At 39.4% G+C, this 13847-nt stretch overlaps 1 protein-coding gene across 2 annotated transcripts in view; it reads right to left on the bottom strand.

Moving 5' to 3' along the window:
- Nucleotides 1-13847, bottom strand: part of TRANK1 (tetratricopeptide repeat and ankyrin repeat containing 1) — an 84257-nt gene that overhangs the window by 31804 nt on the left and 38606 nt on the right. For both annotated transcript variants that reach the window (XM_072153220.1, XM_072153219.1), the window contains exons 7-12: nucleotides 11749-11887; nucleotides 9417-9557; nucleotides 7394-7564; nucleotides 6590-6739; nucleotides 5619-5870; nucleotides 3067-3243 (exon numbers count right to left, since the gene is read on the bottom strand). In XM_072153220.1, the coding sequence (XP_072009321.1) occupies nucleotides 3067-3243; nucleotides 5619-5870; nucleotides 6590-6739; nucleotides 7394-7564; nucleotides 9417-9557; nucleotides 11749-11887 (1030 nt within the window). The remainder of the gene's footprint in view (nucleotides 1-3066; nucleotides 3244-5618; nucleotides 5871-6589; nucleotides 6740-7393; nucleotides 7565-9416; nucleotides 9558-11748; nucleotides 11888-13847) is intronic.

The following is a 13847-nucleotide window of genomic DNA, read 5'->3' as shown; positions in this document are numbered from 1 at the left end:
ATAGATTTATTATTTACATATTTCTTTCTTCATAAAATTTGCGAATTGACTACATATGTGAAAAAATAAGCTTTTTTGTCATTTATCCAAATAAAGTTTTTAAATAAGTAGCAAAACTGAATAAACTTTTATCAAAATATGTTATAAATTAATGAACAGGATTATTCCATCACCGTGTCCCAGGTTCAGCTACAAATGCAGAGGGTGCATGTACTTCTGCAAAGTGAAAGTAAAAGTAAGTCTTTCTTGCAGCTTCTTCTATATTCTGCCTTCAGCTGACAGCCTGGAGGGGGCACACTTCACACGCCTATATTTCCTGAACTCTAGCACCTAGAAACACAATTCTGGTGACATATTAAACAGGAGAATATCTCCTTTAATATATGGACTGTGTATGGATGCTTCACAGAACCGGAGATATCCACTCTTAACCCCTTAGCGCTCTGCGCCGTAGCTGTACTGCGCTGAGTCCCGCGATTAGCGCACAGCGCAGTACAGCTACTGCGCAGAGCCGTTGCCGGTTCAGCGCTGCATAGCAGCCGAACCGGCATCGTTAGCCGCGGGATTTCAGCGGTAATTTACCGCTGACATCCCCGGCTAACACCTGCGGTCGGAGTGGGCTCCGATCGCGGGTGTTTAACCCGTTAAATGCCGCGGTCAACGCGACCGCGGCATTTAACATGCCTTCTGGGGGTCTTTACCCCACGATCGGCCCCCCCGCACCGTTTTCTGGGGGGGAATGATCGCTGTTTTGGCTCCTCTGGGGTCCGATCGGAACCCCAGAGAAGCCTGGAGGGTTTACCTTTAAGATGGCGTCTGTGACGTCATCTTAAAGGCAAAGTGTCAGCCTATGCATCTGCATAGGCTGGCACTGATAATACCCTGCAATACATTAGTATTGCAGAGTATTATCAAGAACAAGCAATCAGATGATTGCTTGTTCATATCCCATGGTGGATCATGTAAAAAATGTACAAAATAATGTTTTTCAATAAAAAATTACTTTATAAATCACTAAAAATGCCCATAAGCCCCAAAACATATAAAGAGACATATAACTCTCAAAAAAGTCTAAATCATAACACAAACCCCACATATATAGTATCACCGCGTCCGTAACAATCCATAGAATAAAACTAAATAACTATTGAACCCATATGATGAACGCCGTAAAAAAAAACCGTCAAAAACCCGTCAAAAATTATAATATTTACCTATTTATATGCAATAAAAAGTGATCAACAAAACATATGTATTCCAGAATGATATTGTTGCAAAGAACAACATGTCCCGCAAAAAACAAGCCATCAACCAGCTCTGTAGCCAAAAACGTAACAATGTTATGCCACTTGGAAGACAGCGATGCAAAAATGATAGATTTTTTCCCCACATTAGGGTTTTATTTGGCAAATTTAGTAAAACATAAGAAAAAATATTCATGTCTGGTATCCCCGTAATCGTATCGACCCATAGAATAAAGATAACAGGATTATTAGGCTATACGGTGAACACGAAAAAAAAAAAAAAGTAAAAAATCCAGTACAGAATAGATGCTTTTTTTACTCATGACCTCAAAAAAAGTTCCAAAATTTTCAACAATAGGTGATACCAACCCCAAAATGGTAACACTGGAAAAAGCATCAGGTCCCGCAAAAAAAATGCTGTCACATGGCCCAAATAACGGAAAAGCAAAAATTTTATAGCCTTCAAAAGGGGGCAACCAGAAAACTAAAATCCTGGCAGCTGCAGGGTGCTCCTTCCCTTCTGCGCCTCGCTGTGCCCCCATAACACAAGTAATGTCCACATGTGAGGGGTCGCTGCACTCAGGAGAAATTGTAGAACAAATTTTATGGTGAGTTTTCTCTTTTTATCTTTTGGAAATGTGTAAATTTTAGGGCCAAATGAACGTATAACCGACAAAATTTGACCATTCTAAATTTCACCGCCATTTTGATTCAATTACTATGAAGATCTCAAGGGGTTAACAATCTTTGTAAATGCTGTTTCTGATAGGGGTGCAGATTTGAAAATGGGTTGGTTATATAGAGGGTTTTGTTGCTAAATATGTAAAATTTGATTTCAAACAGTATTTATCCCCAAAATAGTCAATTCCAAAAATACGGAAAATCGCTATTCGATTTGTAAGCCGCGTGACGTCAAATTAAATTATCCAAACATTTCAAAAATTATGAAAATGTAAAGTAGACAAATGGGAAATGTTATTCTGCAAGTTATTTAGGTGGTAAATCTATCTGCCTGAAAACGCGGTGATTTTGAATTTCGAAAATGGCAAATTTTTCTAAAAATTCATCATTTTTTTTCTTTTTTTTGTAAATAAACGCAAAACTTATCAGCCAAAATTTACCACTAAAATGAAGTACAACATGTGGGGAAAAAACAATCTCAGAATCGCTTTGATAAGTAACAGTGTTCAAAAGTTATTACTACAGGAAGAGACACTGGTCAAATTTAAAAAAAAAGTTGCGAACCTGCAAACAGGCTGCGTCCTTAAGGGGTTAAAGTCACAACAATAAATAGAAATCTACCATTACCAAAAAGTAAAAAACAAAAAACCTACAGATACTCACCTGTCGTCCTCTTCATCTTGATCCCGGCGCTTGTTTTCTCTAATCATGACACATCAGGATCACCTAGAAAAAAGACTTATTAGCAGGCCAGAGCGCAGGGATGTGATGCCCAATGCTCCGGGCTGCTAATTATGCATGCCCCCTGCATGACATCACCTCCCTCTCCAACATGGGAGAGCGAGTCATCGATCATCACACCCGTTGTGTGATGTCATCTACCTCTCCCAGCATGGGAGTGTGGGGCATGCATAATTAGCGGAGACAAGATGTCTAGTGCTCTGGCCTGCTAATTATGGGTCTTTTTTTCTAGGTAATCAAGATGAGGAGGACAGGTGAGTATCTGTAAGTTTTTACTCTTTGGTAATGGTAGATTTCCTTCAAAGGGGAGACTCTCCTGTTTAAAATAGAATGTGCCCTAGAGACCCACTGTGGGCAATTTCCTTCCTTATATACACATGATACTACGTGATGGTCTCACCTTTGTGATTTAAAGCAACAGAAACTGCAGCATTCAGAGGTGTATCCCCTTCTGTGATCGATACACTCCTTGGATCTCCACCATTGGAAAGCAATAGCGATGCCACAGCAAAATCACTTTTCTTTAAGCATGTCTGGATTGGATGTCTTGAGTTGCCCACAATCCCATTAGGAGAAACTACGGTTTAATTAAAGAAACTACAATTATATATATAATGTGACATATAGCGAGAGAGAAAACATTATCATTTAGTTTGCACTACTGCATTAACAACAAATACATGCCCATGGTTATATACATCAACATCAATAATTCAGCTCCTATTGATACCATTTTGTGAACAGTATGACTTTTTGATCACTTTTTATCCAAATTTTTTAGAGATGGCAAATGTTTTAGAGATGGTGGTGATAACCAATATGTCTATGAATTTATATGTGTGTTACATTTAAAAAAAATAAATAAATAAAAAAATAATATATATATATATATATATATATATATATTGTGAGACACTGAAGGGGTTAACTGTGGATGGGCGGTATGTTTCCCCTAGGTTTTGCTTCTATGCAAGGCCTTAGTGCTGAGGTGGGTTTGTCCAGCACCTTGGACACAGGTGATGGGAACAGCCTAATTAGCCTGGATAAAATAACTCAGCAGAGTTGAGTGGGTTGTCTCTCTGTGGAAGGAGGCTGAGAGGACACAGCTCTGACCTGTGTGTCTGGAGCAGCCACGTGATCTTTGTTTAGTGTGAGCTAGTGGACTATTTGTATAGTTAGCACCCTGACGGGTAGGTTTTCTTTTGTTTATTCAAATACCTGAATGTAAAGGCTGGTTTTATTTTGCTGCAATAAACGCAGGCGAGACCTGTTTGGACTGTACCCTGGTGTCCCTGTCTTGAACTGCATCCCAGCACCCCGCTACCACGGTCTCTACTGGGCCAAATCCCCACAATATATATATATATATATATACTCTTTTCAGTAGCCTATGGGGGTGCGACTGCTCAGACTTCCTAGGATAGTGCAGTATATTGTGAATACAGGCGGTCCCCTACTTAAGGACACCCGACTTACAGACAACCCATAGTTACAGACAGACCCCTCTGACTTCTGGTGAAGCTTTCTGAATGCTTTACTATAGTCCCAGATTGAAATAATCAGCTGTAAAGTGTCTGTAATGAAGCTATATTGATAATTCTTGGTCCCATTGCAGCAAAAATTGTTTAAACTCCAATTGTCACTGGGGGCCAAAATTTTTTTGTCTGGATCTACAATGATAAAATATACAGTTTCGACTTACATACAAATTCAACTTAAGAACAAACCTCCAGACCCTATCTTGTACGTAACCCGGGGACTGCCTGTACAGATCTATTACAGTCTACCTGCAGCAGACTGTTGCAGCTTGTATGCAGTGACAAGCCTTTCCAGCTGTATTTATTGGAGGAAGCCACAGCTGTCATGGAAATGGATCAGCACTAAAATGAAGACATGAGGAGCACACACCCCTTTGTATTTCTATGGCTCATACCCGCAACCCTGTTGTAGAGCCAAGAAAATAGTTATTAGACAATTGGTCCAACAGTTCATAAAGGTGTCTGGTATTTTTGAATTAGTTAATTCATACTGGGAAATGTGTTGTGCATATCTTCTTCTCAGGAGACCCCCTGGGAGAAGATATGACATAATTAGGTCATATGTCTCCAACCTTCCATCTTTATTCACATGACAAAAGGGGGAGATTAGGTGGATGTTCAAAAAGAGCATGTCAGCATTCACTCAGGGTCATTTTCAAGGGGATGCAACAAGTTTTGTAGAACTGTGCAGGATTTTCTCCTCTGGGGATCTCTGTGCCAATCTAATTAGTAAGAGGTCTGGTTTTCTTTATTTTATCAGTTTTTATTTTACGGTTTTGCTTTTATGTATGTCTATTTATTTCACCATTTTTGTAACCTATAGGCATTGTTCCTATAACTTTGGAGAGATGAAAAACCACTAAGTGATGTTACCCTGTGAGTGTCTGTGTGCTAGCAGCAGCTATAAGCAAGTGTGTGTCCAGGTGAACTGTACGGCACCTAGGTGTATGTGTGCGGTCCTGGTATAGGCATCTTCTAAGCCATGATTACGAGTGGTGGCAGTGAGGAAGTGTATGGAACAAGAGTATGACTGTACTTCCATAGTAAGTGATAGGAGGGTACATAGTGTGGTTGTGCGCACCCTGGGCTTTGCGTGTGTGGTGTTTAGTTTCAGGAATTCTGATGCGTTTGGTTTCCCTGACAAAATGGGGTGCTAGGTGAGTAGAATAAAGCATAAAGATGCCATCTTGCGTAGGTGGGCAGCCTTTATGGGTAGGACTCCCTAGTCTTATTGCACCCCATGATTGAAATAGAAGGTGGGAGTTCATCACATGATGTTAGATACCAGGCCCCAAACCCCTATGGCAAAATGCTAACTGTTTAGGAGATCCAAACAGCCAAGTAGAAATTTGTTCCCTCATAATCAATAAGGCTAAAATGCATAAAAGAATAGTCTGAAAGAAAACAAACTTACCTCCTTGTTGTAAAAACAATGTGATCAATGGTATACGGAACTGCACTTTGGGGCTAAGATTATTTATTACATGCCCTATGTTGATGTTAGGAAGAGGGCATCGCTGAATCAGCCCTTCTTGATCAGATTCCCCATTAGCATCTCTAGTCAGTAGGAGTAAAATCTCTTGCCACTTTTGCTCCTGCGTTAATTGTGTGATGAGCTGTTCAGCAACAGATTCTGGAATGTCGCATTTCAAGTCAGAAGGAATCTCTGTAACAAACAACAGACAATTAAGATAAAAAGTTACTATACACAAATGAGCAAATAGCATATTGATCATAATGCACAGGGTAAATTGCAGTGAATTGCTACACGTTGCTTCATTTGCGAGGTATGGGCTTCCTTCTGGTCCTCGACTCTGTTCTATGACCAAATAATAACTCTCCTACAGAAGATACTGGGGCGAATATATCACCATGCAACACTAATGGTCCTGTGACCTATTACAGGCAGATTACTGGTAAGGCTATCTACTGGTATTCTATATGTACGCAGCGTCTATGTTTCTTTTAAATTATCCAGAAATCATAGCTACCCAAATAATATTGAATTACATGGTAACATTACTAAAAGTGATACTGGAGGGCTTCTGGGTAACCTTTAGCAGTTTTAAAAACTGGCAAGTCCTACTAATAAGGCTGTATTTGTATAAGGAGTCATGTCTATCTATGCAAATGATTTGGAACCATTGCTTGGATACAGTCAAGGCAGAGTCTGGAAAAGCTAGAATGGCCAAGCTTACAGACTCTCTACATCCAGATCTCCAAATTTCCCCTAACAATATGGACTGTGCTTCCTACGGAACAGATAATTTGGTAAAAAAAATAATATTGACCAAATACAAGTTTGGGGATGGTTTAGGTTTTGCACATAAAACTAAAATATAAATATGTTATTTGTTACATAATATGCAAAGCCAAAAGGCTTACCTTTTGAAGATGTCAGAATACAAAGAAAATTTTGGACCGTTTTGTGTCCAAAAAGTTTATTCATGTGGCCATGTTGCTTGCAGAAATCTGTGAACTGATCCACTGCGGAAGCAAGGGAGTCTGTCCTGGCTTCAGAAACACTGCACACGTCTAAAAACATTTCCAGAAAAAACAGTGAGAGTTGCATTTATTACATAAATATAGCAATGCGCTATGCACAGATGTCTTTCTTCAGTCATGCAAAAAACTTTTACAATCATTATCATCATCTGGTATTTTCAACATTCCTTTTATTAAAAATGGTTGACCAACAGAGTGATAATAAGCAATATACAGAGCAACATACATTTAGGCTCCCACCAAAATACCTAAAAAAATAATTCTTTATGTGCTGCGCCTCATCTCTGCATCTTGCTATACAGTGTTCATCATAATACAAAAATAAGGCTTTAATGATTCATCCTTGTGTTTTTAGAAAGTACCAAGAAGAATCAACTTGCAAAAAATTCACCTCTGAAAGGGAGGTTCAGTCTAGTTTATCAGGTTTTTCATAACATGTGTTTTATACTGTGGAAAAATGTCTAATCGTGGAGAGTCTGAAGACACAAATAGCCCATAAGTCTCCCCCCTAAGCTGTGATGATGCTGCTGTTATTGCTATGTAAATTATGGCACAGCTTACAGGACAAGGCAATCCCAGAATGCGGTGGATAGGGAATAAATGTTAATTATGAAAAACCCCTTTTTAATAAGAACATTCTTGAGTAAAAAAAAAAAGTGACAATGTAAAATGTTGTACTTGTACCTCCTGATGGATCTGCTGCGGAATGTTGGCTTGCCAAATACTTTTTGATTATGTCTTCAGCTTTAAAGTTTTTATTCTTTTTGAGAATAGTTGCAGCATCCTTCCCGTGCTGGTCAGTGATAGATGGGTCCACTCCAAAATCTAAAAGCATCTTTACATACTGTGCTTGGCCTATGGAACATATATTAATGTATCAACGTTTCTACGTTTTCTTATTTTGCATGGTGTTTACCAGAACAATTAAAGTATTCCTTTGACCACAACATTTTTATACTATGTGTAACACATCAAACCAAAACCATCACATGAATGCAATGTCTAACTACCCAGTCTTGAAGGCCATCAGATCCCTTGTGATCACACACCTATCCCCTAGCCCAGTGATGGAGAACCTTTTAGAGCCTTAGTGCCCAAACTTCAACCAAAAGCCACTTATTTATTTAGTGCCAGCACAGCAATTTAAGCAGTAATTTATTTCTCCTTGTTTTTTTGACAACTTTCAATCGTTCAGCTTCCTAAAGACACCAACGCAGTTGAAAGGAGGGCAAATTCGCCTATCATTGTAGGAAGATTCTCTAGGAAGATTCTTTGAGTCCTGTCTGGTGAACTTCATGCTGGGGTGATGGCCTGGGTGCCCACAGAGAGGGCTCAGAGTGCCGCCTCTGGCACCAGTGCCATAGGTTCGCCACCACTTCCCTAACCCAAGGGTTGTGCTTTGTTCTGTACAATGTTAAAAGAGATACTTTTTTTTGCAATGTTCTAATGGGTTAATACATGTCACGAACAACAACATCCAGTGCAACTAGTTACTATGTGAATTAGGTATCTGTGATTAATGAAGGTGAACACGCAAACCTTCCAATACAAATTACTTCTAACGATATATCAATGACACAGTTTACTAAAAATGTATATTTCTTCTTCATTACAAACAAAGCTAAAAAAGTGTAGGCAGTAACCAGTAATAGTCCATAACTCCACTCCATGATGTGCAGACACAAGTAGCTTTCACTGAGGCAATAGCATACTGAGCAATGTTTAGGAGGCTCCGCCTACTTCAGGCATCCTCCACCTTGCCTGAAGAAGAAGACAGAGCCTCCAAAACATTGCTCAGTATGCTGTTGCCTCAGTGAAAGCTACTTGTGTCTACACATCGTGAAGTGGACTTATGGACTATTACTGGTTATTTCCTACGCTTTTTTTAGCTTTGTTACTAAGAAAGAAGAAGTAGACTTTTTTAGTAAATTGTGTGGTAAAGTGGTATATCGTTTTTTGCCTTGGTGACAATTGGAGTTTCACATTTTTTTCTTTTGCTGTAATGGGACCAAGGATCAATAAAGTTTCTTAACACACACTTTACAGCTAATCATTGCAGCCTGGGACTAAAGGAAAGCATCCAGAGAGCTTCACCAGAGGTCTCAGGGGACAGACCGTATATATTATATTATATAAAAGATAGATTCATTACATTAACAATGAATGCCTAGATGTGAATACCCCTTTAAAGGACATCTACCACCAGGTTTAATGATGGTAGATGTCCCAACTTACCTGCTCATCATTTATTCTAGGGGATGGAAACGTCTTCATTATCCCCAGGGACCTCAGGATAAGGTTAGAAAACATTTTTATACATAAAAATATGTTGAGCCACAGGCGCTTCAGCAACAAAGTACAGAGCAGGAAGTGGAGAATGGCGTGCATACATAATCCTAGAGCGGAGTCAAGAGGCACTCTGGTGATGTAGCCAGAGAACCTGCAGCTCATTAACATATTTTATAAAGATGCTTTCAAACCCAAATCCGGAGGATAATAAAAAGGTTTACAGAATTATATTCTTGAATGAATGACGACCAGGTAAGTTTGGAAATATAAAATCAGTAAACCGGATGGCAGATGCCCTATGATGCACATTGGATTCTTAAAAAACACTGTCTATATCTGATAAAGGAAAAGCTTAAAATATTGCACTGAATATTACTACTTATGTAACAAAAAGGTTAAACAAGATTACCGTACTTACACTTAACAGTATATCCGTCTGCACTTGTTGGAAAAGATGCTACCAGGTGCAGAACTGTGTTACCATCTCGGTCTTTTTTATTGATGTTGTTCTTCATATTTGGATTCAACGTCATAACATGTATGAAAAGTGTTTTGTCAGCTATCAAAATCACAATAGGGTGGATGTCAATGTAGTTAGATATCAGTAAAATAATATATATCATGTGAAATCAAAATACTATGGTGCATACTATTAACAACACACAACGACACACGATAAGCAAACATAATCCACTTTCTGAAGATGAAGTTTTTGTTTTTTATCAATCTTTTAGTGCTGCTTATGGACAAAGGGCACTTGCTTCACCCCGCAGTGGTTTCTATCCATCTCTAACTGTTGTACTCAATTGCCATAGAGATATGTGATCGCTGCAGCTAAGGATTGCCAGTAGTAGTCATCTGATGCCAAGTCACATCATTGGCGCAGCAAAGTAAACATTGGTTTTGGGAAGTTTACGTTTAGGCTGTCCTATTTACCAGGGATATTGTATCCTGGAAAACTAAGATCCATGGTAATCCTTATTCGCTATGTACTTCCCCTGGCCACCTTTTGTTTAGGGGTTGTGATTACGGAGCTCTGGATGTGGTCTGCTCTCATGACTACACTGTTGGATTTGACATTAATGAGAAGTAATCCTCCTCTCCCTGAGCACCTAGCACAGCCTATTGTGTGTGCCCAGGGGGTACATTGCCCCATTCCTTTCATTTCCCATATTTACAGCTATGCCACATTATAAAAAGTGCAGCATGTGGGGGATCCATTTGCTGATAAAACCATAGCCATCCCTGGCCTCCTTTTTGTTACCCAAGGAGGGCTTTGATTTCACATATGTATTAGAAATTGCTCTCTGCAGCATATAGATGGGTGCTCAATCCTGCAAGGGCATGCTGGGAGGGGGGACATGATTCATTTGATAAAATAGCAATGTGATATGTCTCCATCTTCCCCTAAAGTAGTCTTCCCAGCCTAAGCAACCAAAAGTCGGTGTTAAGGTTTATATTATATAGATGTGTAGACACAGAGGTCAATGGTGTATACAGGTGGACTAAGCGGCTTTCATAATGTATACGAGTTGAGGCATGGGGCCACAAGTGATAAGTCTGCAGAAGTAGGGGCAAAGTGAGTAACAATATATTGCAAAAAAAAAAATTAAAAAAATTGCAAATCATGATAATTGTGTCATGTAAAAGGACATTTAATGGGGGCGTGTTCAGGCAGTTTGAGCTGTAAATATAGCCGTGAAGAAGATTAATGATACATAATATTTTTTCTTTTATATTCTGAAATGTAATTTTTTTAAGTACCGTATATACTCATGTATAAGCCGAGTTTTTCAGCACAAAAAATGTGCTGAAAAACCTCATCTCGGCTTATACACGAGTCAATAATAATAATAAAAAAATTAATACTCACCCTCCGGCTCTCGGAACCTCGGCGCGGGCTCCCGGTCCTCGGCGGCAGCTTCTCTCTTCTATCTTCACTTGCCGGCAGTCGCGTCTATGCGATCTGCCGGCGGGTGCACAATATGATGTAGCGGTGTCGTCGCTGATGACGTCATCAGCGGCGACACCGCCGCATCACAATGTGCGCCGTTCGGCAGGTCGCATGGACGCAACTGCTGGCAAGTGAAGATAGAAGAGAGAAACCGCCGCAGAGGATCAGGAGCCGCCGCCGCCGCGGACCGGGAGCCGCCACTAAGCATCAAAGGTGAGTATCGTCGGAGGGTGAGTATTAAGTTTATTTTTTTATTATTCGCTAGGCATACTGAGGGCAGGCTGTATACTTTTTGGGGCAGGCTGTATACTTTTTGGGGCAGGCTGTATACTTCTTGGGGCAGGCTGTATAATACATGAGGGCAGGCTGTATACTTCTTGGGGCAGGCTGTATACTTCTTGGGGCAGGCTGTATACTTCTTGGGGCAGACTGTATACTTCTTGGGGCAGGCTGTATACTTCTTGGGGCAGGCTGTATAATACATGGGGGCAGGCTGTATACTTCATGGGGGCAGGCTAATTGTATACTACTTGGGACAGGCTGTATACTACAGGGGCTGGCTGGTTGTATACTACAGGGGGCTAGCTGGCTGTATACTACACCCTCGGCCAGTCAATAGGTTTTCCCTTTTTTTGTGGTAAAATTAGGGGTCTCGGCTTATACTCGAGTATATACGGTAATACAAAATGAATGATCCAATCACTTTAACAATGTATTAATTCATGAAAAAATACCAGATTCAAAATTTCTCAGGAGTGAACTACAAAAATTTATGTTCCAGATCCTAAATTTATACCTGACTTCATGCAGAGTCGAATAACAGCATGAAGGGAATGTTCTCCAATGGTTTCCACATCAGCACCCATGGTTAGAAGCCACATGACAAGATCATTAATAAGATCTATATTTATGCCAGGATTAGGACTCATACAAGTCTAAAAAAGGAAATTACGGTACACCAGTGAAAACTGAGATTTGGTTACTTCCCTCTTTGACAAAAATTTTATGAAACTGAATAAAAAAAGAAATAAATTGGCACACGATCCCACTATGCCCGTTTAATACTTGTGTTCCACATGAAATTACAAAGAAATATTCTTTTTGTAGTACATCTTCAGCTCCCACATCCCAGAGTGACAGCTAGAATTAAGTCTCTAATTATACTTGAGAAAGCGACCCCACAGTCCCAAAACGCATCACTTCTTGAGACCATCAAATAAAGCCAATTTGTAGCATGTCTAATGTGCTGCCTGCAGGGTTTCTTTCCTACATTCCTCTTCTGCATACTCAAAGATCCAAAGCAGTTATGCATTCTGACAAGAGGGTGGCAACACCCACTCCATTAAAAATGCCCCGATTTAGAATTGTTTCTTAAATACGCACAGCCAAAGAAGGTGAGCATCCATTTGTGTATAAGACAATACTACTTTATGAGTGCTCTCTCTTTCTTTCTATCTTGCTCTTTCTCCAAGATGAAAATGAAGTGTGATTTGCAAGAAGCGGGTTATAGAGAAAAAGGAGATGTTTACTTTTCTACAGATGTAACCATCTCCATATAGAATCTCAGAACTGTTGCACTTTGAAAACTCACAACTAAAGCCATAAATTAAATGGGAGAAAGTCATTTTAACTTTCCGCAGCCCTTTTTTGTTTTTGTGTTTTAATTTTTCACTCCCCACCTTCAAAAATCTATAACTTTTTAATTTTTCCATGTACAGAGCTGTGTGATGGCTTATTTTCTGCGTAACAAGTTACACTTCAAAATGGTGGTATTTAATATTCCATGCCGTGTACTGGGAAGCGGAAAAAAAATTCCAAATGCAGTGAAATTGGTAAAAACACGCATTTGTAGTGTATTCTTGTGGGCTTGGATTTTACGGATTTCACTGTACGTCCCAAATGACATGTCTTCTTTATTATTTGGGTCGGTACGATTACAAGGATACCAAATTTGTATAGGTTTTATAATGTTTTTATACATTTAAAAAAATTAAAACTTCCTGTAAAAAAAATTTTAAGGGGATTTTGCAGTCTTCTGGCGCTAATAACTTTTTTATACTTTGATGTATGGAGCTTTGGGAGGTGTTGTTTTTTGATGTTTACAATTTTATCATTTTTAGGACTTTACGACCTTTTGATCACTTTTTATAGAATTTTTTTTTTAAATGGCAAAAAAGTGCCATTTTCGACTTTTCTGTTACGGGGTTAAACGCAGTGAAAAAACATTATTATATTTGTAAAGATCGGGCATTTTCCGACTCGTCAATACCTAATGTGTTTATGATTTTTACTGTTTATATTTATATCAGTTCTAGGGAAAGGGGGGTGATTTGAGTTTTTAGGTTTTTTTCATTACAATTTTTTAAAAACTTCTTTTTTATTTTTACTATTTTTCAGACTTTCTAGGGTACTTTAACCCTAGGTTGTCTGTACGATCCTATCATATACTGCGATAATACAGTATGGCAGTATATGTAGATTTTACTCCTCATTCATTTCAATGTGCTGATAGCACATTGAAATAAATAGGTTGACCTGAGGCTACCATGGCATCGGATCGGCGCTCCCCGATGATGTCACGGGGAGCGATGATCCTCAGAAAGATGGCGGCACTCCATGCACCCGCACCAGGCATGTAACGTAGTATTACGGTACAAGTCGGTAAGGGGTTAAATGACATCTACCACCAGGATCATGGATTGTAAACCAAACACACTGTGCTCCTGCTCTTCTTTTAGCTTCCTATGCCCTAGTTTTTTTAAAAGGCTTTTAAAATTATGTAAATGAGACTGAGAGGCTCCAAGCTCCATAAGTTTTAATGGAGCCTGGAGCGCCAAGCCCCTCAGTCCCATTAGCAAAAATTGAAAGAGTGGATCCTGCCAGAGGGGGCACATA

The sequence above is a fragment of the Engystomops pustulosus genome, chromosome 5 (genome assembly GCF_040894005.1).
Source record: "Engystomops pustulosus chromosome 5, aEngPut4.maternal, whole genome shotgun sequence".
Taxonomy (NCBI): domain Eukaryota; kingdom Metazoa; phylum Chordata; class Amphibia; order Anura; family Leptodactylidae; genus Engystomops; species Engystomops pustulosus.
This window is presented reverse-complemented; position numbering and strand designations above follow the sequence as displayed.